General features: G+C 39.9%; 1 protein-coding gene across 1 annotated transcript in view; it reads right to left on the bottom strand.

Annotated features, from left to right (window-relative positions):
• Positions 1-17,700, bottom strand: part of CP (ceruloplasmin) — a 44,618-nt gene extending 26,918 nt beyond the window's left edge. Inside the window, exons 1-6 of the mRNA XM_058550226.1 lie at positions 17,558-17,700; positions 8,992-9,239; positions 7,009-7,221; positions 6,044-6,217; positions 3,937-4,191; positions 2,718-2,889 (exon numbers count right to left, since the gene is read on the bottom strand). Of these exons, the coding sequence (XP_058406209.1) occupies positions 2,718-2,889; positions 3,937-4,191; positions 6,044-6,217; positions 7,009-7,221; positions 8,992-9,239; positions 17,558-17,700 (1,205 nt within the window). The remainder of the gene's footprint in view (positions 1-2,717; positions 2,890-3,936; positions 4,192-6,043; positions 6,218-7,008; positions 7,222-8,991; positions 9,240-17,557) is intronic.
• Between the last annotated feature and the right edge of the window lie 6,739 nt (positions 17,701-24,439).

The following is a 24,439-nucleotide window of genomic DNA, read 5'->3' as shown; positions in this document are numbered from 1 at the left end:
AAGTGAAAAAATTTCAAGAGGGCCCATGGCCCTGACAGTTAATAAATTGTTCTCCAATCGAATCTTTTTAACAAATTATGAAATGTTTAAAAATACAGCAGCTACTGTTTGTTGTATATTAGTACCAACCGGTTGCTCAGGAGATTTCATTTATTATCTGAAACTCACATGACAAAGCAACAAAGTTGGGATTATTCTTGCCATTTTACAAATGAAGAAATTAAATCTCGGAAAGGCATTTGACTTGCCAAAGCCACCCCATTCATCTCTCCTTCCATTTGACAAGTCTATTGAACACCTGCTCTTTGCCAGGAACCCTGCCATGTGCTGATGACATGACCACGAGCAAGCTGGACCTGCCCCTGTCCACAGGGACTTTATATCCATCAGAGAAGACAGATTATGAACCGATCAACATAGTAACATGTAATAAGCACAGAGTGTTATGGAGCATTTCTCCTGGGTGAGGGGAAGTGAGGGGGAGAGGCCCCAAAGGCTTTCCAGAGGGAATGATTTTTTAAAACTATCCAGAGAAATGGGGTTAAAAAGATGAAGTTGTGTGGTGGGGAGAATGGGGCAGGTGTTTACCAAGAGGAAACAGCTCAGGGAAGGCTCAGAGGAGAGAGTGAGCATGGCGTGTTTAAAAATGTGACAGGATCCTAGCATGCGGGGCAGGGCAGAGTTGCTGAGAAGGAGGCTTGGAGAGATGAGGGCTGGGCAGGATGACATGGTTAACGTTTCAGTACTCCATCCCACGGCAGTGGGAAAGAAAGCTTTGAAAGATTTAAGCACTCAAGATTGATGTTTTAGAAGGCCCCTCAGGCTGCTGCCTGGAGAATGTGTTGGACTCTGCAAGACTGCAGTAGGTAGCCCAGTCAGGGGGCTGCTTTTAAATCTCAGTGAGAGGTGGTGATGACTTCGGAGGTATTGGCAAAGAGGATGGAGAGAAAGAAACAATTTTCAGAGATATTCAGGATATAATGAGGCAGAACTTGAGGAGAGAAGGAGGGATTACCATTCATGGAGAGGAGGAAACTCAGATTTGTAGGGAAGACAATGGGTTCAGATTTGGACATATTGATTTGAAGGGGCCTCATCCAAGCGTGGCATCCATTAAGCAGTTCGAAGGGCAAATCGGGAATTTATAAGAGCCTTCTGGGCTGGAGATGCAGCTTTGGGAGTCATTGCATCCAGAAGTCAGTGTAGCCTGAGACTTAAATCTCTGCTGCAGGAGTCACAGACCTGGGTAGAGCCAGGCCCAGCTATTGACTTGTTGTGTGTTGTTGAGTAAATTACTTAACCTTTCCAAGTAGATGGGTGGCAAACAAGGCTTCTTTGAGGACGTGATGTTCGAGCAGAGACTTGGAGCAGGAGCATGGCATAATCTCACTGACATTTTCGAGAGGTCATTTTGACTGCTTGAGGGAGAACAGACAGTAGGAAAGGGAGACTGAGGCAGGAAGAATGGCTGGGAGGCTGTGGAAGTCATCAGACACGTACAAAGAGTAGCTTGTGTGCATTGAAGGCACTATCAAGAAAGTGAAAAGAAAACCTACAGAATGCGAGAAAATATTTGCAAAGCATATATCTAATAAGGGATTAATATCTAGAATATATAAAGAACTCCTATAACTTAACAACAAAAAAAACAAACAACCCAATTAAAAAATGGTCAGACTTGAATAGACATTTCTCCAAATGGGCCAACAACCACATGAACAGATGCTCAACATCACTAATCATCAGAGAAATGCAAATCACAACCACAATGCGATACCACTTCACATCCATTAAGATGGCTATTATCAAAAAAACAGAAAATAAATGTGGGCAAGAATGTGGAGAAATTGGAACACTTGTACACTGCTGGTGGGAACATAAAATGGTGAAGTCGCTGTGGAAAACAGTATGGAGGTTCCTCAAAAAGTTAAAAATAGAATTATCATAGGATTGCGCAATTCCACTCCCAGGTGTGTATCCAAAAGAATTGAAAGCAGGGATGCAAACAGATGCTTCTGCTCCAGTGTTCATTGCGGCTTTATTCACAATAGCCAAAAGGAAGAAACAACACAATGTCTATCAACGGATGGATAAATAAAACGTGGTATGTGCCTGCAATGGACTATTATTCAGCCTTAAAGAGGAAAGAAATTGATACATGCTACAATATGAATGCACCTTAAAAACATTATACTAAGTGAAATAAGCCAGACAAAAAAGGATAAATATTGCATGATTCCATTTGTATGAGGTGCCTAGAATAGGCAAATTCACAGAGACAAAAAGTAGAAGTCATCAGGGGATTGGAAGTTATTGTTTAATGGATACAGAGTTTCTATTTGGAATGATGAAAAAGTTCTAGAAATGGATAGTGTGATGACTGTACAACCTTGTGAATGTACTTAATGCTGCTGGATTGTACAATGCTATGTTTTCAGAAGTGGAAAGCAAATGAGTTGATATGTCTTATTATACTCAGTGTTTTCTGAGGACTTTGTAGAGCATTTGATAACTTTTAAACCTATCCTTTTTTATGTTGTACTCAAAAGTCATATTTCTCAAACTCGGACTCACATCAAACACCTTAATAAATATTTAGCAATCTAGTTACTCAATTTCAGCTACCAATTAAAATTCTAATTGCTGAATCAGCCTTTTGTGATTTTTTTTTTTAGGGGGAGGCATATTTTGAAATAATAGTCTTTTTTCTGAATTACCTTCCAGGTGCTGTTAAGTCTTCTTTGGTGAAGGTGTCTCTGCCGGAGGGTGCGTAGTTCCAGATGATTTCCTCAGCAGCGATGTAGTAGTGTCTAACATGTTTTCCAAGGATATCATCCTCTGATGAAGGCTTGTTACAGTCTCGTACCTGGAAAAAGGCCTGCAAACCAGCTGAAAACCACACAGAAGGAGACATTGGTTAATGGAGCCAATGTTTCTCTCTCCTATTGCCTTGTAAACACTGCTGGTGAAATGACAGGTGGAAATTGAAGAAATAGCTAGAAACAAGATTATAAACTAGAATAAACAGTTGTAAATAAATTATTGATGGAAAATCCAAGCAGTTAAAAAACACTTCTCTATATGGCACAGAGAAGAGATATTAAATACTAGTGTTTTCAAAAATATGGGACCAGTTTCTGTGGGATTTCACTTGGAAGTCTTTCGGTGCGCGCCCGGGATCCGAACCAGCGAACCCCGGGCCGCCGCAGCGGAGCGCGCGCACTTAACCGCCTGCGCCACCGGGCCGGCCCCCACTTGGAAGTCTTTTGATGACAAAAAAAGACACATTAATAGACAAGTGATGAAGAGAGGCTTTGCCGTATTTTAAAGGATGGGGAGGTGGAGGAGGAGGAATAGAATGAGCATGGAGGACTGTTGTTCTCTCAGACAAAACAGTTATGCACCTGCTGCAATATTGCAAACTAATGTTTTTCAAGAACTAGAAATGTTTTATTGCCTGGTATTGAAGAGATGTAGGAGAGCTTTAGCAAGTTAAGCCATGGAATAGCTGGACTCAAATAAACAACAAAGTTGGTTATATTCGATCGAACCAAGTCAAAAGACAAGCTACTTTTCAGCACAACATGCAAATCTTCTGGTGTTTACAATATTGTGTATTGTACAAAGCTGAGAAATTGCATACAGTACTGTACTTTTAAAGCAGGGCTATACATTTAGGGCCAACTGTTCTTTTCCAAAAATTCGTATATTTTCAGGTTTCATTACTTTATAAGTGTTCCAATCCTTTAGTCTTCTTTATTACATTATGATGCATACCATCATAGGAATAAAATTAAGTGACCAGTTTAAAGCTCAGATCATTCCAAAGATATTTCGCTTTTCGATTCTGATTCCCAATAATCACCCCATTAGTAGTGTCACTGAGACAAGACTCTTTTTTCAGCTGACAGCTAATTCCAGGTAATGATGCCTTACCTTTCAGATGGTTCAGATTCTGACAGCTAAGCATCCATTCTCCAGGGTTCTGGGCCACCATAGAGGCATCAAAGAGGGTAGCAGGAAAGAGGTTGATTGTATCAATACGGTAGTTCTTATTAGTCAATGTTTGCCCGTGGAAGAAAGCTGCGTGCACGTCAATTTCGTTACCCATACCGAAAAGATACCATTTTACTCTGTCCTCTGCACACATGGAGAGTCCTGGGAGAGTTCCAAAAGTGTATCCATTCACAGCTGTAAATCAAGAGCAGAGACTGTGACTAACAGACACTGGTGCCTGGGATAGTCACAGTTAGCTCTACAGAAATAGAATCAATTTGGGATGGAAAATCTCTGGCACACATGCTGCTGTTCCTCCCTCCTGTACCCACATCAGACACTGCTAATCAATCACAGCACTCTTTCATTTTGCACCTGAATTCAGCCTCAGGATTCTTGTCAACACAATAGTAATAGATGAACACAACACTGAAGATAAAATCTATTTGCTCTCTTTGCTATACACTATACACATTGGTATGTATGTGTGTATATTTGTAAATACAAATGTGTGCACATATACATACATGTATACAAAATGTACACACAGATGGTGAGTTGAAAAAAGACGGAAGTTTATATAGAAATCAAATTAATCATGTTGGTAGTGGTAGTATGGATGATTTCAACGTTTTCTTTTTGCTTATCAGAGCTTTTCAAATTTTCTATAGTGAATATGAATTACTTTTATAATAAGAACACAAAGAAAGCTTTTTTTTTAAGATTGGAAGACAAAATTGGAAGAGATATGAAGGAGGAATGCAGGAGAAGGACAGTAGGGACCAGTGACCAGAGCCATAAACACCTAAAAGTTCAAAAGCAGGATGGCCTGAGACCCTTCGAAGAAACGTAGGGTCACTGTTCAAACTGGGTGGTCCCAGAGGTAAGGTGGAAATCAGTTCTGGAAAGCACCGTGAATGCACCAGATGCAACAGAGATACCAAACCAGAGCTGTCTGGGCTAGAAGTTTGAGTATCTTTTTCTAACATCTGTTTTTGTTAGCACATAACAAAGGCAGGATTAAAGTATGGAAAGAGGACCTTCCAGCCAGAAATAAGCAAAAGTTGGAAATAAAAATCTGCATTTGTTAATTACTTTATTTGCCTGCTTTGGTAATACAGTTATTTTTGTATTTTCAGTTTCTGAGTAGAGATTATTTTGAAGAAGCTAACCACAAACAAACAACAATCTATATTTATGGGTTTAGTGGTGTTAAGGGATTTGATTTCTTGTGCAAATTCTGAGTTATAGACAACCTTACTAAGCTCATTACTTTGTGTCTGAGAATTAAGGAGAAATCTAGGCAGTAGAGAAAGCATTTCTAGAAGAAATAAAGTGAACTAAAATATAGAAAAAAATCATGCAGAGTGCAGAGGGACAGTATACATGAAAAAGAAATACCTTTTAGAACCAGTGGTTTGGACTATTTTCCTAAATATAGTTCAATGCCTTACAATAGTATAATTTTAAGCATTTAGTTTAATAATTTTAGGTTACCTCAAATAATTTTTAGAATGAGCCTGGAGGATAAACAAATATATAAATATAACAGATATATGATATAAAAATAACAGATTAAACTATAACTAGTGATGTTTTGTCTTTATCAGTTTGGAAATAATTTGGTGTATCTGGCCTTATTAGAGTTTTTTGTTTTTTTTTTAATGGAATTAATCCTCTTCCCACCAAATCTGTTTCTCTCTCTCTTTTTTTAAATTTTATTTATTTATTTATTTTTCCCCCAAAGCCCCAGTAGACAGTTGTATGTCATAGCTGCACATTCTTCTAGTTGCTGTATGTGGGACGCGGCCTCAGCATGGCTGGAGAAGCGGTGCGTCGGTGCGCGCCCGGGATCCGAACCCGGGCCTACCTGGCTTAGAGTTTTGATGTGACCTGTTTAACTGAATATGAAGTTGCATGTCCAATATGCTGCATTATCAGGGCCACAGATTAGAAACACGCTACTTATTCATGCGAGGGAATAAACCCAGCAGAATAAACAGATCCAGAAAATAAGATAAAGTTAACACGTCTTCTGCAATCTTACAATACATTCGGTTACTCTCCTGGAAGTCTTCATCGTCTTTGTCAACTTTGTCTGGTTCAGAGCAGTAGGTTTTAATGTTGTCATCTAGGTACCAGCTGAGATTTTCATCCACCACAGAAAACATCACCGCAAATTCCTGGTCAATGTTTTTTTCTTTTTCTTTATCCAGAGAATCTGAAGTGAAAGTTCCTATTTTAGTAGAACTCAATCTTTACCCTGTATTTTAGCATGTGATTTATAGTTTTTAAAAGTTTTAGTATTTATTTTCCCAATAAACTACAAATCTGGACTAGTCACTCCTGTTTTACAGACGTGGAACCACTTAGGAAATTTATGTTCAGTATCCTGGGTTTGGAGGACATATATATATATCTGCATGCATCCAGACACTCATATATCTGGATGTCCACTGACCACATAACTAGTAAATGCTTTTTGGCCAATGAGGAGGTTGAAATTCAAAGTTATATATGCATCTCCTGGAGTAAGCCACAAGCTGAGGCAATAAGTCTTTACAGGTAACTAATTATTGTTCGAGTAGGAATTCGAGTTCAAGCTCTTGACTTACGTTGTCTTTTTCATGATGTTAGAGATAGGTACTGTGATATTATATTTCCCAACATAAAACAGCTAACTACAGATCTCTCACCATGGAGCCCTCTAAGGGAGTCACATTTGGTAAAGTCACATGTCCCTTCGACACCATTCTTGGAAGTTAGACACAGCAAACCTATCCCCAAGGAGAGCATATTTCTTGCGGTTTAGCAATGTATAAAAATGCTTGTTCCATTTATCCCTCTTCTCTTTATCCTGCCCTGTTCTTCCTTCCTTTTTTCCTAGACTCATTGCCTCTCTACCTTACCTACTCACTCATAACACAGAAGACTTGACTTATACTTAAAAAACAAACTACCCTGTATCTTGTCTTTTGGTCATATATGGTGAGTAATAATGAGACAATGTACCTTTTTTACAGACTATTAAAGGTCCAATGAGTCCTGAGGCGATATCTCTTGGAGCATCAATGTGGGAGTGGTAAATCCTGGTCACACAATTGGCATCTTCCTCACCAGGACTTTGTTCTTGGGTGGCATGCATTATGTACGTATACTGCTCACCTGGGTGCACTTTGTCGTCTGCTTTTTGAAAAGCTGTGGTATTATCAGGGTAAATGGCCCCTAGGAAGCAACATGCAATGAAATTACAAACTGATTGTGTTTGAACTTAAATGAGAGAATAGATGGTCCATTAACTCATTCAGCAAACGTGTATTCAACATCTAGTATGTGCCACCTTGGGGATGCAGTGATGTCCTACTTGAACACAGAAGAATGAGAAATAAATTTTGTTATTATTTTTTATACTTGACAGAGACTTCAGGGAGCAGTAATAGAGAGGTCAGGAGAATAGTGACTTTTGGTTTGCAATTTAAAAAACCACTTTTCCTTGGGGTCATGATATGGAAAGCATGAGCAAAATGGCTACCCTCTCCTATAATTTGAAATTTCTTATATGATATCAGATTTTTGCCAGGGGAGTGACCACAGAATTTTTTTATTTTTTACCTTTAATTTTGGAAATTTCCAGACGTATGCAAAAGTTGAGAGACTAATATGATGAACCTCCATGTACCCATCATCCCAGTGTTAACAATGATCAACTGAAGGCCAATCTTGTTTCATCTACACCCACTCCCGCTCACTCCTGTCCCCATCTCCATCGAATTATTCTAAAGCAAATCACAGACGTCATGTCTTTTCATTCACGAATACTTGAGTATGTATCTCTAAAAGGTAGGAACTCTGTTTTTCTTTTAACATAACCACAATACAGTTATTATAAAATAATAAAAAATGATTAATGCCCGAACATACCATGAAATTGTAAAAAAGAAATAAGATGGCAATCAGCCTTTATGCTCTGAATGTAATTGTTTGGTTCAGAAAAACAAACAAAAAATGTCTGGCCAAAACATTCACCTTCTAAAGCAATACCTCGTTAAAAAAGAAGACTAATAATTAATCAAGTCTAATTTTATCTTAATTTCCAGACTTGATCCTTATAATTTCAATGAACTGTAGTATAGCCTCGGCATTTTTGCTTATGATAATAGCTGACATTTACTGAGCTGTTACTGTGCACCATCATTGTTCCTATTTTATACACGAGGAGACTGAAGCACAGAGAATTTAAGTAACTTACCCAAGGTTATTCTGCCAGTACAAGGCGAGGCTGCCCTCGAACCTTGGTCTGTTAATTTCAAAGCCCTTGCTCTTGACCACGACAAAATCCTGCCTCTTTTCATTATCATCTTTCAGTCCTACGAATGTGATCACAGGTACCAAACCTACTCTTTGTGCTTCTTGTACCATCTTTAAGGATTCTGAGTCCTACATTCAAATGGCCCTTTTAGTTAATTGTGTCTTAGATGTGACTCTGGGGTCACATGCACCATTTGGCTGATGTATGAGACTACTGAGCTGCCTTAGCTGGGACAGAGTTTATCCAAAGTTAGGGTGGGAGGTGACAATGGCCACGGTATGTTCACACGTAGGAACTTCAGAGATAAGACAATCCCCATCTTGAATCCTTTCTTTTCCCTCTGAATTTTTGCCTCTTCTAGGCCTTAATGCACATTGTCTATTTCTCTTATTCTGACTATTTTTCTGGAAAGGAGCTGGGTACTGGGAAGGAAGTCCCAGCTCTCACTGGCTCTCACTATATGAGTCTACCTAGAAATCCCAGAAACCACAGTCACACTTCACACAAGCAAGCACAACGAAGAGAAACACAGCACTACTGTGATGAACCAAAATATCTATTAATAAAATAGTTTAGAGCTAAACAACACAGTTAAAGGTCTTATCCAGGAGGGGAGACCATAATCTTAGAGGTTAAAAATTGTTGAAAAGTAAGGAAATTCCAGCTAGAATATGAGCTGAACTTACCCTCATGTTCTTTATAGTAAGTTGCTCCATGTGGATGAAAAGTGTAGGGCCTAGAGGCGAAGTTTTTTAAGTGTACATGAACTTCATCACCAATTTCAGCTTTGATAATAGGGCCTAAAAACCCCAGCCAGACAGGTTTTTCTATAATCGTCGTAAAGGTTCCATCTGCGTACTGAAGATAAAGGGCCTTCTTGTATATCCTTCCAATTCTGTTGGGGCCATTTTGAAGATAGATATCAGAATGTTCCCTGTAAAGGAAAAAAGACAACTCTATCAGAAATTCCTCATCATTTCTAGGAATAACGTTATAATTAAAGAGAAACTAATGACCATCTCACATTAAATGTTTGCCCATCGTTACAGGATGCCTCCAAAAAATGAAGACGAGAGCTGGCACTTAGCCCTGCTATTTTAATTATGTGAGATGTCCCACATCAAGGATGTGGCAGAAAACCATCTGTGAAGGTGCGGTAAAAATATGATGTATCATGGAGCCAGCTGATGGTGTAGTGGTTAAGTGTGAGCGCACCGCTTCAGCGGCCCGGGGTTCGCAGGTTTGGATCCTGGGCACTCACTGATGCACCGCTTATCAAACCATGCTGTGGCGGTGTCCCATACAAAGTAGAGGAAGATGGGCACGGATGTTAGCCCAGGGCTTGTCTTCCTCAGCAAATAGAGGAGGACTGGCAACAGATGTTGGCTCAGGGCCAATCTTCCTCACCAAAAAAAAATATATATATATATGATGTATCTTACTGGAGTATTTTCTATATGATTTTCATTTTAAAACACAGAGGCATTAAGGAACAGAACACAAAATAAAAGTGAAATGTTAAGATAAAGCAGTTGAGACATTCCTCACTTACGGTGTCTCTCTTTCTGCTACGGGAAAAATTTGAGTTCATAGACAGCCTGGATATATGAGACTTCAAAGTATGCGTATACATATATATTTCTTAAGTAAAGTAAAATTAATGATGCTAAATTAATTCCATCATTCTTATTTCTTTTAGCAGCACTAGATCAAGGTTGGAATTTATGCATACAATGTGTATGGGTTTTAAAATTACCTTTGGATTCAAATTACCCCTGTGTTCTTTTAATCTCTTGCTGCTGAAAATACTTGAACATTGAATGTTTATATTCTGGTTAGTGGCTGATTAATAGTTGCTCAAAACTTTTCTAAAAATATCAGCAAACTAAATTGTAGCCAGAAAAAAAAAAAAAGAGAGTTTGGTATTCAAACTTTTGAACTGATTCTTATGTTATTGTCCTTAAAAGAAGGCTCTGGAGAGCTCCATGGGATCCATTTGGGGGCAATGCCATCTAGCCGTTTAGGAGGACCCACCTAAAACCTGGACTTTGGCAAACCTGGCACAACCGAGGTCTCCTCGACTAGAACAGAAACTGCTAACACTGAGGCTGATGATCTGGGGGTGTGTGTGTGTGTGTGTCTGTGTGTGTGTGTTGCTCCCTTTCATCTCAATGACCTTTGATGTTTTACCATGTTCCACTCACCCACGTGGGGCCAGATAACCTGACTGAGGAGTAAACTTTGTCTTGTTTCCTCAGCTGTGAGCTCATCGAAAGAGTGAGCGATATTTTTCTTTCCTTTCTTCAAGACAGGAGTAGAGTTTGCCCAGGAGCTCTGGATTTTCATCTGCGGAGTTTAAAGGCCTGGTTTTTCAAAAATCTAGGGCTCTAGCCTATTGTTTCTTAAGCTCTAATGTGCATGACAATCTACTGAGGACGTTGATAAAATGAAAGTTCCTGGGCCCCCGCCCCACTGATTCTGATTCTATGCGTCTGGGGTGCGGCCCAGGCACTTGCATTTTATAACAAACACCCCTCCGCTCTGGGCTCATGGATAACCTGAGTGGGGAGGTTCTGAGGTGAAGGGGACGAGAGCTGCTCTATCCCAGAGGTAGTGGGATTCCTGGAGACTGTGAAACAGAACGGCGGCAGGTTCTGTTTCCAGGCCATACCCTGGTAGTAACCAGACTTCTGCCGGCGTGGGGGCATCACAGTAAGCCTGAGTGCTGGGACCAATGGGTATGGCCACTTGGCAGTGGTCCTGGTGGCTGAGTTTGGGCAGCGGGAGCGAGTGTTGGAAATAGCAGAGCCACAGTGTTCTGGATTGAACACGGGGGCACGGACAACGAAAATCTCATAGCTGTCACCGAGGACCCCAATTTTCCTGGACTGTGTAAACGCCAAGATTCTCAAATTGTTCACTGAAAAATGGATGAGATGGGGTCCCCTTCCCCTACGTGGCGTGAGGAGAGTCAGGCTGGAAGTTAGAAAAATAAAGAAATGCCATCTTTTGTACCCAGTATGGAGTGGCGAATCTGTGCTTCTGCCTTCACTGCGTCTACTTCTTTTCATTTTCTAATTGTTTGTTGCAGTTTCCATTTTGTTAGAACAAAACAAAACAAAAAATTCAGACAGGCTCCAAGAGACTCGAAGGACATCAAAATGCACGAAAAAAACAGCACGACTGGTGTGAATTCTTCCCCGCAAACTGCAGCGTTAGTATGGACCGGAGTAGTCTTAACAGATGTTTTAGGAGCAGCAAAATGTGGAGGCACTGAAGACCACTGAGATTAAAGGCAGAATCACCCAGTCCCTCCTGCCGAGAGGAGGCCAGCAAGAGCACGGCTTCAGTCAGGACCACGGCTGCAGCGGCCAAGCCTACGGTGCAGACGTGGCTCCCCTTCCTGGTCCCACCAGAGGAGCCTGGGCCGCTGACTCTCACATAGGCCCGGCTAAGCCCCAGCGTAAATTTTCTCCAGTGTCTGTACACAATCCTATTGCTAGAAGACTGGTCCCAATAATATTTAAATAGAGACTCTAATCTGTGTTCTCTCAGGCCCTGTTGATACACATCTTACATAAGGCCAAAGTTTAAAAATAGCCCTCAAATTCTTAAGGCTTCATTTAAATACGCTGTGTATTGATATTTTCTGAATGTGCCTATAAAGCACTTAGAAATACGTCATCTCCCACTTCAATGAACCTCAGCGGGCTTTGTCCAAATGCTTTCATTGCATTGACATTCTCCTGTATTAATCATTTCCTGAAATAGGAGGAAACTTGCCTAAAATTTGGGATTAATTTTTTGTATACAAAGATTTTTGAGGGGTGAAAATTACTTTTAAAAGAATTGAGCTGAAGTTATAATATATTCAGGGTTTTTAAAGTTTGGAATTCCTATTAGATACATAGCAATATACAAGGTACGTTTCCCATCTTGTCTTCTTTGTGACACAAAACAGTCTTAACCAAATTGGGAAATATTTCACATCATGCAATACTTGGGGGGAGGTCTATTTGGGAATGTTCTGTCTTCAGAGGGACATCAAAGGGTGATTAGGGGATGTTTACTTAATTTCAGGAGCACAGCTTGGGGACAAAGGGTCAATTACCGGAAGCTCGCAGGAAGCTTGCTAGACATTCAGTCTAAAGAATCTATTACAGTTGTTCTTTGAACCAAACAAATAATTCATATTAATTGTAGTTCTTCCTGTTGACAACTGTAACACGCTCTTTTCTACTCATTACAATAGATATGTCCCCCTCACCCCACCTCAGTAATCACATCCCTCTTTTTCAGCCCCCCAATTCCTATAATCCTATAGCCGACTCCTATAATTTCTGGTAGATTCAGACTCCAAAGTGAGTTTTTAATGGTAGAGGAATTAAAACATTTTTATACTCCCTTAGTAAGATAATTATAATGCTACTCTCCCCCATAAATTCAGAATTCACTCAAATGATCTTGGTTTATGTTCAGACATGGTTGCTAAAATGTGGGTAACATACATGAAAAGCGTCTGGATTCTTGGCTTCATTAATGAGACATAGTATACGAGTTTACCATGGCTGCATAACAAATCATCACATAGCAGCTTAAAATAACCCCCGTTGATTATTTCACAGTTTTATGGGTCAGAAGTCTGGCATGGCATGACTGGGTTCTCTCTTCAGGGTAGGACAAGGCCGACATCAAGGTGTTGGCTGGTCTGAGTACTTGTCTGGAGGCTCAGTGGAAAAATCCACTTCCAAGCTCACACAGGCTGTGGGCAGAATCCAGTTCACTGTGGTTGTAGGATTGAAATCACTGTTTCCTGCTTGCTGTCAGCCGAGGACCTCTCCCAGTTCCTAAGGCCACCCGTACTCCTTCTCAGTGGTCCCTTCCATCTTCATGAAGGGAATCCCCCTTCCATCTTCAAGTCAGCAACAGTTTGTTGAAGCCCCATGAGACCTCTTTGAATCTGACTTCCTCTTCTTCCACTAGAGAACTCGATGCCTATCGTTTCCCTATTTTAAAGTCAGCTGTGCCATTGAGTAGAACATAAATCATGGGAGTGATATCTCATCATTTTCACAGATTCTGGAGGTTTAGGGCAGGACATCTCTGGGGACTATTTTAAAAATTCTGCCCACTACACATCAGAATCACAAGGCAAATAGTCAAAAATTAACTAGTGGACAAAGACTCAAGCTAGGTGTACATAGCACAAACTTAAGTGAATTATAGGTCCTAACTGGCCTGGCTTCACTAGCACAGCATGAAAACAGCATCTGGTTGTCAACCTTCTTTTGGATATGTTCTCAGGGAAAACAGCAACTGTGATAATAAATTGTAGAGCCTGAAGAGTGTGAAATGTTGTAGTCTCTTAATGAGCTCATTCATAACAGGCCGTCCTACATGAAGTGTTTGTTCCACACTTGGAGTATGAGTCATTATAGTGACTTCTCCAGATAATTTTAGCTAATAATTGTACTTCTTTAAGAATCATTTTAAAAACTTTAAGACCACTTTTGAAGAGGTAAAGTGAATGCCTTCAGTGCAAGTTTTTTCTTTAAAAATATTTTGTTTGCTTCCCTGGGGATACTGGAAAAAAATTTCAACTTTTCCTGTCATAATACTAGTAAATATTAAAATTTATTGAATACTTTTGGTATCCTGATCACTCAATATCATAATTATAATACTTATCATTATACCAGCAGAGGGAATGTTCTGTTTGTTCTCTCTTTGGCAGAATTTGAGCTGTTATTTCTTCTTGGTCATTGGTTCTGCTTATAATGACATCTTCACTATGCCACTTCTGATTTATTTCTCAAACCTACCATGGGCTGGAAAACTAGGTAACAAAGTGTGCGAGAACTTTATGTTAAATAAGAATCACGAAGCCTGAGTGAGAGCCGACAAAGTCAGTGCAAAAGGGTTTTGCGATGGCCGTTCTTGTGCTTAAAGAATGTTCCACTTACTTCTAGCTTTCTGTATGTCACCAGGAAAATAAGCAACTTGCAGATAACAGGAGTATTATTTATTGCTATTATATAGCCGATAAACTCAATAAATATTTAATCAATGCCTATTGTGGGCCCAGAATACACTATTATGTTTGCTACGTGTTTTTTATATGTATGTCTTTTATTCTTATTTAAATATAAATAACTTAGGAGCAGGAACTATATTTTATAGGATCTTTAACTATTAATTTGTTGAAGCGACAGATAAGGCACTGACCTAAGTAAATAACAGTACTGAATATAAGGAAATTACTTTCCACCTCATCTCATCAGAAATAAACATTATTGGTATTCATACAAGAGAGGTAAACTCTATTCTTCTAGTAAAACTCTATTTTCCTAGTAAGAAAAAATCCGTACATTTTTCTCTTTTAATACCTGTCAGTGTTTTCAGTTTCATTGACCCTACATATAAGTCTATAAACTGACTTTTCCTGTTTCATTTTACTGTCTGAGTTATTCTACAGTGTGAATCTGTCCACAGTAGGAGCAAGTGAAGTTTTTACAACACAGCCTAGAATTTCTTCTAGCTTCCTATATACCTTTTATTCATTCATTTTCCTTTACTCACAAATATTTATTTAGTGTCTCCTGTGTTCTAGGTACTAGTGACCAAGCAGTAAACATAACAGATGGACTTCCTGCCATCTCAATACGTATTTTCCTCTGCATTGTCCCAGATCTTCAAAGTCAACGTCAGCTTAAACCCAATTCTCTGCCTAACACCCGTCTTGCCTTCTTCCAACCTTGTTTCTCAGCCCACGTATCTCCACTCCTTTTCAGCTTTCACACAACAAGGAAGCCAGTCACATCTGGTGATATCCTATCGTCCTTTGCTGACTGGGTTGGTGCTAGGTCTGAATATTTTATACCCTCCCCAAATTTCGTTTGTTGAAATCCCAGCCTCTGCTGTGGTCGTATAGGAGACGGGCCTGTGGGAGGTGCTTAGGTCACGAGGGTGGAGCTCTCATGAGGGGGATAAGTGCCTTGTGAAAGAACTGCGCAGAGCTCCTTAGCCCCTTCCGTGGTGTGAGGACACAGTGAAAAGGCTGTGAACCGGAGAGAGAGCTCTCACTAGAACATGACCGTCAGGTGCCTTGATCTGGACTTCCCCGCCGCCGGAACCGTGAGAAGTAAATTTCTGTTGTTGACGAGCTGTTCAGTCTGTGGTCTTTTGTTACAGCAGCCTGAACGGACTGAGACGGCGGGACATGCTGGTAATCGGAGACAAGGGAGGAAGAAATTGTGACCTACACTCATCTATACAAAAAGTTTAGCATAGTATTGGCGAAACTGCTGAAGCTTTAGTCAGTATTCACTGTTGAGATGTATAAAGAAATCACAGGTAGAGGGAGCAGTGCCGACCAGAGTTTGCGCGACTCTAGGCTCGTGTTGAAGCCACAGGAGATTATCAAGCCAACAGTGCATAATGTGCCGATCTCAGATAGGACACAACAGTATTTAAAGACAAAGGAATTCTCTTCCCCCCTGCAAAAAATTCTTAACAAACTCCCTCTCTCTTCTGCTCTCTAATTTCTAGAATTAGAAACTTCTTTATTGAAGCATGCTCGCGACAATGTCTTGCCCTTAGTTCATGCCCCATAAAGCAGACTTGATTTTTGATCATGAATAATGGCAGAGGGATGGTGGTTGGGGGCTTGGAGTAGGACAGTACTTTTTTTTAAATGTCTGACTTTTTAAAAAATGTGTCTGGTTTTCCTATAAAAATCGCATATAATTTGCATTATATTTAATCAAGGAAAATACTGAATCCACACAAAATAATGGTTCTGGTGAAGCTGTGAAAATATATCATATTTCTAAGAAGAGAATCCCACCTCAAAACCAGGTTTAAAAAAAAATTGCAAGATGTACTAGTTTTATTTGTAATCAGTTATCTCTAGATCAGAAACTTTCCTTACTGTATATTACTAAACTACTAACTTAACAATTAGATATTATTATCAGCTATGCATTTATTTTTTACTGTGAAAAATTTCAAACATACATACAGTTAATGAGAAGAGGATATACCCATCAACAGAGTCAACAATTATGAAATTTGGCGTACTTGTTTAGCTATTTTTTAAAGAGACAGTCTTAGCTGGTCATTGGGCTCATTTGTTACAATTAACATATATTTTTATGTTAAATATAATACTAAAATACATTTATCACCATTAAAATACATTTTTAAATGTAGTGAATATTGGTCTTGAGTGCCAAATTTCAATTTGGTGGTAAATATTTAATTAACATTATTGAAAATGATGACCTCATAGAAGAACTAGAAGGACTTACAGCTAGAATATACAACTATGTACTGGGGCTTTGGGGAGAAAAAAAAAAAAAGAGGAAGATTGGCAACAGATTTTAGCTCAGGGAGAATCTTTCCCAGCAAAAAAAAAAAAAAACCCCCAAACCAGAGGTGGTGATGGCAGCAGGAATGGAGGCAAAGAAAAAACAACAACAAAAATGATGACCTCAGTATAGATAAACTTCCATTACAAAAAACTTTCAGAACTATACTCCTGTTTTTCTGTATGGTGAATATTGCTTGAAATAAGGGGGCTTTCAACTAAAACATGAAAACCTTTAAGTTATACAGAGTTTTTTTGGGGGGGTCATCATAATGGATATCTCACATTTTTGCACATATATGATGTGCTGAGCACTGTACTAAGAGCTTTACATGCACCAACACTTCAGACAGTCCTATGAGGTATTCTTGTTATCTCCATTTTACAGATTAGCATGCCAAGGCTGGGAAGGATGAGCGCAATGAACCGTCCAGAGTCACACAGCGAGTATTAGGCAGACCTGTATCTGTTAAAATTATATTTGATTTCCATAAATGATGTTTTGAAGGATTAAAAAGCTTTTTATCCTTACCACTAATAATCAGTAAATGGTATAACAAATACAACATTTTATACGTCCTTGAAATTAAGAAACTGCATAAACAGACAAAAAGACTGATGGGAGGTGCAGTAACGACCAGAGGAGGTAATAAGAAGCCCGCAGGGTTCCCCAGGACCCAGGGGAAAGAGCAGGGCAGCCTCTCAAAGACAAAAAAACAAAACCCAGGAGTTTAGAGGAGTTTTATTAAAGCGTCTTGGGTTTCAAGTCCACATTTTGCAGTTTTTGTATATAACAAATTAAAGAAATATTTTATCTTATTGGCTTTATTTTTTTTAATGATAATTTATAAATTGGTCTATAAACAAGAAAAATAGTGACTTACGTGTCAACTGAAACAAGTTTCTTTTCCCCATTGTCAGAGGCATAGTTCCAAGCTGTTTCAATAATTCCAATGTAATAATGCTTATTTTTCGCCCAGGCTGAGTTACTACATAAAAGAAAAATACCAAGCAAAAAAATCTTCATTTTTTTTTTTCCTCTTGGAGTCCGAGAAGCAATGAAATGAAATCAGAAGCAGGCAATTTTATAAATAAGGCTTTCTTGCTTTATTTGCTTGATTGACAAATTTAATGTTGCACAAGAGTAAATTGTTTCCTTAAAGTAAATAATGTTTTCCACTTCGGTTCAGTTCTCGTAAACCCAGAAAAAGACTAGTTTTCGGTTGCCAGGCTTCTCTGATTACAAATAAAAAGTCAACAGTTATTGTTGGAGGCACTAGAGTGTGCATAACTCTGTGCCTTCATCCATTCATTGTGTAAATTCCAGGAGGGCAGAGATCGTCTCTGAATGCTCTCTTTGTTCCTCCAACAGTATGTCCCAGCACAGTGCCTTGCACACAGTGAACTTTTAATAAATCAGAATGAAAATTATGCAAAATGAACCAAAACGTGTAGCTCTTTACTTTTGAAAAGCCTAACAATACTTAATTGCAACTTTAAGATACGATATTTAGCATGCCAAATTTAAGTACCCCAAAATAAGAATTTTATTTTGAAGGATTTATCTATTTTGTAAGCTCTGAACATATCAGCATAGAAAATTTACCAGATTATTCTGTATTGCTATATGCAAATAACTAGCAGAGCATAACAGGGATTGATAATTCTGTTTTATTTTTATTCTTATTGAGGCAATATTGGTTTATAAAATTGTAGAGGGCTAACCCCAGTGGCCTGATAAGGTTAAGTTTGGCATGCTCTGTTCGGCAGTCCAGTTCGGTTCCTGGATGTGGACCTACACCGTTCATCTGTTAGTGGCTGTGCTGTGGTGGCGGCTCACATACAAAAAGAGGAAAATAGGCAGCAGATGTTAGCTCAGGGCGAATCTTCCTCGGCAAAAAAAAAAAAAAAAATCTTAGAGATTTCAAGTGTACATCATTATAATTCATCATCTGTATACTTTACATTGTGTTCACTACCAAGTCTAGTTTCCATCCGTCACTGTACCAATACCCCTTTACCCATTTTGCCCTTCCGCCAGCCACCGCCCCCCTGCCCCGGTAACCACCAATCTCTTATCTGTATTTACAAGTTTGTTTGTTGTTGTTGTTTTTTATCTTTTACCTCTTTTCTGAGGGAAATCATAAAGTATTTATTTGTCTTTCTCCATCTGAGTTATTTCACTTAGCATAATACCCTCAAGTTCCATCTGTGTTGTTGCAAATGGCAAGATTTCATCTTTTTTTATGGTTGAGTAGTATTCCATCGTAAATATATACCACATCTTCTTTATCCATCCATCCATTAATGGGCTCTTTGGTTGTTTCCATGTCTTAGCTATTGTAAATAATGCAGCAATGAACACAGAAGTGCATATATCTTTTCGAATTAGTGTTTTTGTATTCTTTGGATAAATACCCAGAATAGCTAGATCATATGGTAGTTCTATTTTTAATTTTTTGAGGAACTCCATACTGTTTTCCATAGTGGCTGCATCAATTTACATTCCCACCAGCAGCATACAAGGGTTCTCTTTTACAAGGATTCCCTTTTCTCCACATCCTCTCCAACACTTTTTATTTCTTGCTTTTTAATTATAGCCATTCTGACAGGCATGAGGTGATATCTCATTGTGGTTTTGGTTTGCATTTCCCTAATAATTAGTGATGTTGAACATCTTTTCATGTGCCTGTTGGTTTCATGTGCCTGTATACTTTCTTTGGAAGAATGTATCCTCTGTGCATTTTTTAATCTAGTTTTTTTTGTTGTTGTTGTTGTGTTGTATGTGTTCATATTTTGAATCTTAACCCCTTATTGAGTGTATGATTTGCAAATATCTTCTCCCAATTTTCAGGTTGTCTTTTCATTGTGTTGACAGTTTCTTTTGCTGTTCAGAAGCTTTTTAGTTTGATGTAGTTCCATTTATTTATTTTTGCTTTTGTGTCCCTTGCCTGCGGAGACATGATATTCAAAAAGATACTGCTAAGACTGATGTCTAAGAGCATACTGCCTATGTTTTCTTCTAGGAGACTTATGATTTCAGATCTTACCTTCAAATCTTTAATCCATTTTGAGTTATTTTTTGTTTATGGTATAAGATAACAGCCCAGTTTCATTCTTTTACGTGTGGCTGTCCAGTTTTCCCAACACCATTTATTGAAGAGGCTTTCCTTTCTCGATAATTCTGTTGTAATTATCAAAGAAATCAGACATAAATAAAACTATCTTAAAAGGCAAAGGTTGGGGCCGGCCCCATGGCTTAGCAGGTAAGTGCGTGTGCTCCGCTACTGGAGACCAGGGTTCGGATCCCAGGCGCGCACCGAGGCACCGCTTCTCCGGCCATGCTGAGGCCACGTCCCACATACAGCAACTAGAAGGATGTGCAACTGTGACATACAACTATCTACTGGGGCTTTGGGGGAAAAAAAGGATGAGGATTGGCAATAGATGTTAGCTCAGAGCTGGTCTTCCTCAGTAAAAAGAGGAGGATTAGCATGGATGTTAGCTCAGGGCTGATCTTCCTCACACCAAAAAAAAAAAAAAAAAAAAGGCAAAGCTTGGTCTCAGTAAATATGAAGTGTCCTAGTTTATTAACTTGGGATTTCTCTCTTTGATGTGGATATGAATTTTAGGGTAAAAGGTTATTTATTAAAACCCTGTCTTTAGTCATGACGTATCTTTATTTAGCTGAAGAAAATCTGATGATAATGGTGTATGTTTTGTGCTAATGTAATCTTTTTCTCTAGAATACCTCAACACATTATGTAGGTATTTGCCAAAAGTTGTTTATAGAAATAGATCCACCCAGGAGAAAGCGCCCTGATGTTTGAACAATTCATTCACTTGGCGAGCATTATTGAGAGCGCCCGCTGTATGCCTGGCCCTGTTCTAGCACTGTGGGGAGGCAGTGAGAATACAGGAGACAGGAACCCCTGCCTTCCTTGACTTCCAGTCCACTGGGAGACACCAACAGTATACAATGAGGCGTGAAGTACACAGTATTAGCCGTGCACCATGGAGAAAAATAAACCAGGAAGGAGAACAGTGAGTGCTGGGGAAACCCCAGGAGGAAGAGCTAAATCTGACAGCACCACATTACTTAACCCCAGCCTCAGTTTATTCATGTGTAAAATCTCAGTCTCAGAGGGCTGTTGTCCAGACTAATGAAATGATCCGTGTTAAGTCACAGTGGAGAAGCTCCTCTCACTAGCTGGTAATAACCTTAACTAACTGTCCTGATACAGAAAATTGAGTCACAGCACCCAGGATGTCTCAAGACCTCCTTCTCGAGCCATGCCCACTGAGAGGACCTGCACGGGGCTAAAATCTTCCCCAGACTCCACTGGCCAAACGCTGTGCCAGTACAAGGTGCTATTCCTTTTAAAAATTGGTGCCCAGAGGGGCTCCTTTCCCCAAATGGTTCCCACAAAGGGGGCATCTTTTAGCAGTTCATTCTCCCACAGGGGGCACTTTTTCTCGAATTGGCGTGATGCCGCTGTATGAGCCAGCAGCTTTCCGGGCATTTCCTTCTTTCTCATTCTCTGTTCTATTTCAAACTCAGCCCCATGGAATGGAAGGACAGTGACCAGAGCACAGTAACAATCCTTGAAGTCACTTCTTCCAACAAATTCTACCTCAAAACACTGCTCAGAGAGTTACTGAGCCGAGGGCTCCAGAACGCACTTGTAGCCCCCTCACACTGGTGGTGAAATGAAATGGCTAAACAAGGACACCCCCGACCAGCACGAGGGAACATTTTATGGTGTAACGCAGGAAGGGTCATGAGGTCCATATTTCTGTCCTGTTTTGTGAGAGTCACCCCTCCCATTACAGGGCATGTAGCTGCTGTGTGGCAGGAAGCAGGGAGAGTGCTCTGAGCCTCAGGACTGTCTAAACAAGAGGGAGAAACCACCGGGAGCTAATAAGCAACCAGCCATGGAGAGAGTTGTTTAACACTGCAAACTTCAGTGACTCCCGAGTTGGGACATAAAGTGAACTTTGAATAATGTTGCAATTGGGAATTTCTGCACTCAAGAAACGCATTACGACAGCATAGACTGGGGTGAGACGAGAAGGCAGGAGGCCCACCAGGAGAGGCTCAGCAGACTTAGAGCATTGCCAAGAAAGAGAAGAAGAGAGGACTCTAGACCAGGCCAAACAGCCTGTCCTCTAGCTGTGTCCGTGGAAAGATTTTTACCTCAGGACCTCAGGCTATATTTTCGTAGCTTGTTGTAAATAATTACTATATGCCTAAGTTAACTGTTTAGTAACCTGAGTAGACTTCCATAGCAAAGTTTTAATCATTTTCCTCAATTTCTTTTCTTGTCGCCTTAACAATTTCTGGACTGGATGAGTCTTACCTGCATTTAGCAATCAAGATTCTGGGGCTTATAATGGCTAAAATCAAGGAAGCAATCTCCTTCACAGAATATCGCTTCAGCTTTATTTCTATCTGGCAAGAAGCAATCTCTCCTTACCGCCACTATTCCTGCTTCTACCCTCTAGTTTATTTCTTGTTGATCCATAACAACTGGCTCTTAACCTCTACTCCATGACGTCAGAATTGTTAAGAAACAAACCACCAAGGACAGTCCTTCACTCTGTGACAGCAGGAGACACCACCTGTAAAATAGCAGGTCATTCTGTCCCTGCCCGGTCAGACCACCATGTACTGTCTTTTTCACTGGAGATTGTGTAACTCTGGAATTTTATCAGTGAGTGTGGTCACGTACAGAACTTTGACAATGAGTCCCCTGTCTTGACCTAGCGCAATGCGAGCATGGCTGATCCTCTTCTCCTCTGTTGGTCAGCTCATGCAGATGGATCTTTGGTTGCTCCATCCCCTTTGGCTGTCCATTAGTGGGTCAAGACTCTGCTCATCCTCTCCTTGCATATAGAGAGTCACAGGCAGGGAAAGAGAGAAAGCCCAGACTCTAATCTAGCAAAAGCCTTCGTGGTGTTGATGTCTACAGTACTATGGGAAAGGGGATTTTTTTTTTAATTGCATAAGGATTTCAATTATTCCTTCATTTTTGTTCTCTCACTACCTTGAATGATGAAGAAATCAAAGCATATGATTTATTAACAGGGAAAGAGAACCACAATACTAGAATTATTTTTACAAAAAAATTAAAGAATAGCTTATTCACAAGGCTTGATTAGATAGAACTTCAATGTGTGACTTTCTTGAAATGTCTTCTTCCCTTGCTGTGCTCAACCTCATTCCCTCTTGCCTCTATTCTGTGCTGAGAGAATACACTCTGGATAGTTCTTAACACTTTGATTTGTGCCCGGGTCTTAACTTATAAAAGGTGACTGAGTGATGACACAAAGAGGCCAATGCCATTAAAAGAAAAGTTTATTGTTACTCACAGTTGCCCTGGAAACGAGAGGGACACATGTCATGCAGGGCCACAGGGGGAGGCACCAGAGCTGTTCAGGAGGCAGAAGCAATAACTGGAAAAGCATAGGCCGCAGTCTTTAGTGGGGTTTCTGCGGGAAAGACAAGGCAGGGCCGAGGAAGCAGCTCAGAATTGACTACTTTCAGTAATTCCAGTGGGCTTTGGGGACTGTCAAGGGACTGGTTCTAGTTGTCTGGTACTTGGCTCTGGTTGCTTTAGGGCAGGGGAAATATTGGCGTGGTGTGTGAGAGATAAAGGAGGTTGTTGGGAATATGGACTTGGGATTGGTTGGTTTGAATATGAAAGTCTGGCTCACCAACAAGTTGCTGACTTTCTCTAGGAATTAACTAGCTCTGGGAGAGACACTCTCTCTCCAGCTAGCAAGGCCCCTCAAAGGCATCATAAACTATTGAAAATTAAAAATATGATTAATACACATTTTATATCAGAATTATCTATTTCTGTGACTATCTCCTCAATTAGACTGGGCCTCCTTGGGGCCAATGACTGAGCCTTGTTCTATGTTGAATCCCAAGCACTTAACATAGTGCTTGACACCTGGCTTAATAAATACAGAAAGAATGAATAAATGTTAACTGTAATATAGTCACGAACATTTATTAGATGATTACTAGGTGCCAGTGCAGTGCCAAGGGCTTTATGAATTATGTTTCATTTAATCCTCACAACAACCAATTAGATAGATGTATTAGTTTTTTATTACTGTTGTAACAAATTGCCACAAACTTAGTGGGTTAAAACAACATAAATTTACCATCTTACAGTTCTATGTGTCAGAAATCTGACACGTGTCACTGGGCTAAAATCAAGGTGTCAGTGGGGCTGCATTCCTTTTTGGAGGCTCTAGGGGAGAACATATTTCCTGTCTTGTTCTGGTTTCTAGGGGCTGCCCACATTCCTTGGCTCTTGGCCCCCTCCCCTCTTCAAAGCCAACAAGGGCAGGTTGAGTCCTTCTTATGCTGCATCACTCTGACCTTCTCTTCTACCTCCCTCTTCTACTATTAAGGACCCACCATGATAATCCTGGATAATCACCCTATTTTAAGATTAGCTGATCAGCAACCTTAATTCCATCTGCAACCTTAATTCACTTTTGCCATGTAAGATAACATACTCCCAGGTTCCCAGGATTATGATGTGGACATCTTTGGGGGCCATTATTTTGCCTACAGAATACCACTGTTGAAAAACGAAACTCAATTGAGTAAACGTTGAAGATCTTATTGGCTTTATTCAATGATTCATGAATTGAGCAGCACCCCATCTAGCAGGTGGAAAGGAGCTCCAAGGAGCTGTACAAAATGAAAGACTTTTATAGGCAGAAGGGAGCAGGACAAGGAGGTG

This window comes from Diceros bicornis, chromosome 2 (genome assembly GCF_020826845.1).
Source record: "Diceros bicornis minor isolate mBicDic1 chromosome 2, mDicBic1.mat.cur, whole genome shotgun sequence".
NCBI lineage: Eukaryota > Metazoa > Chordata > Mammalia > Perissodactyla > Rhinocerotidae > Diceros > Diceros bicornis.
The sequence above is the reverse complement of the archived record's forward strand: the minus strand, read 5'-3'. Positions and strand labels throughout refer to the sequence as shown.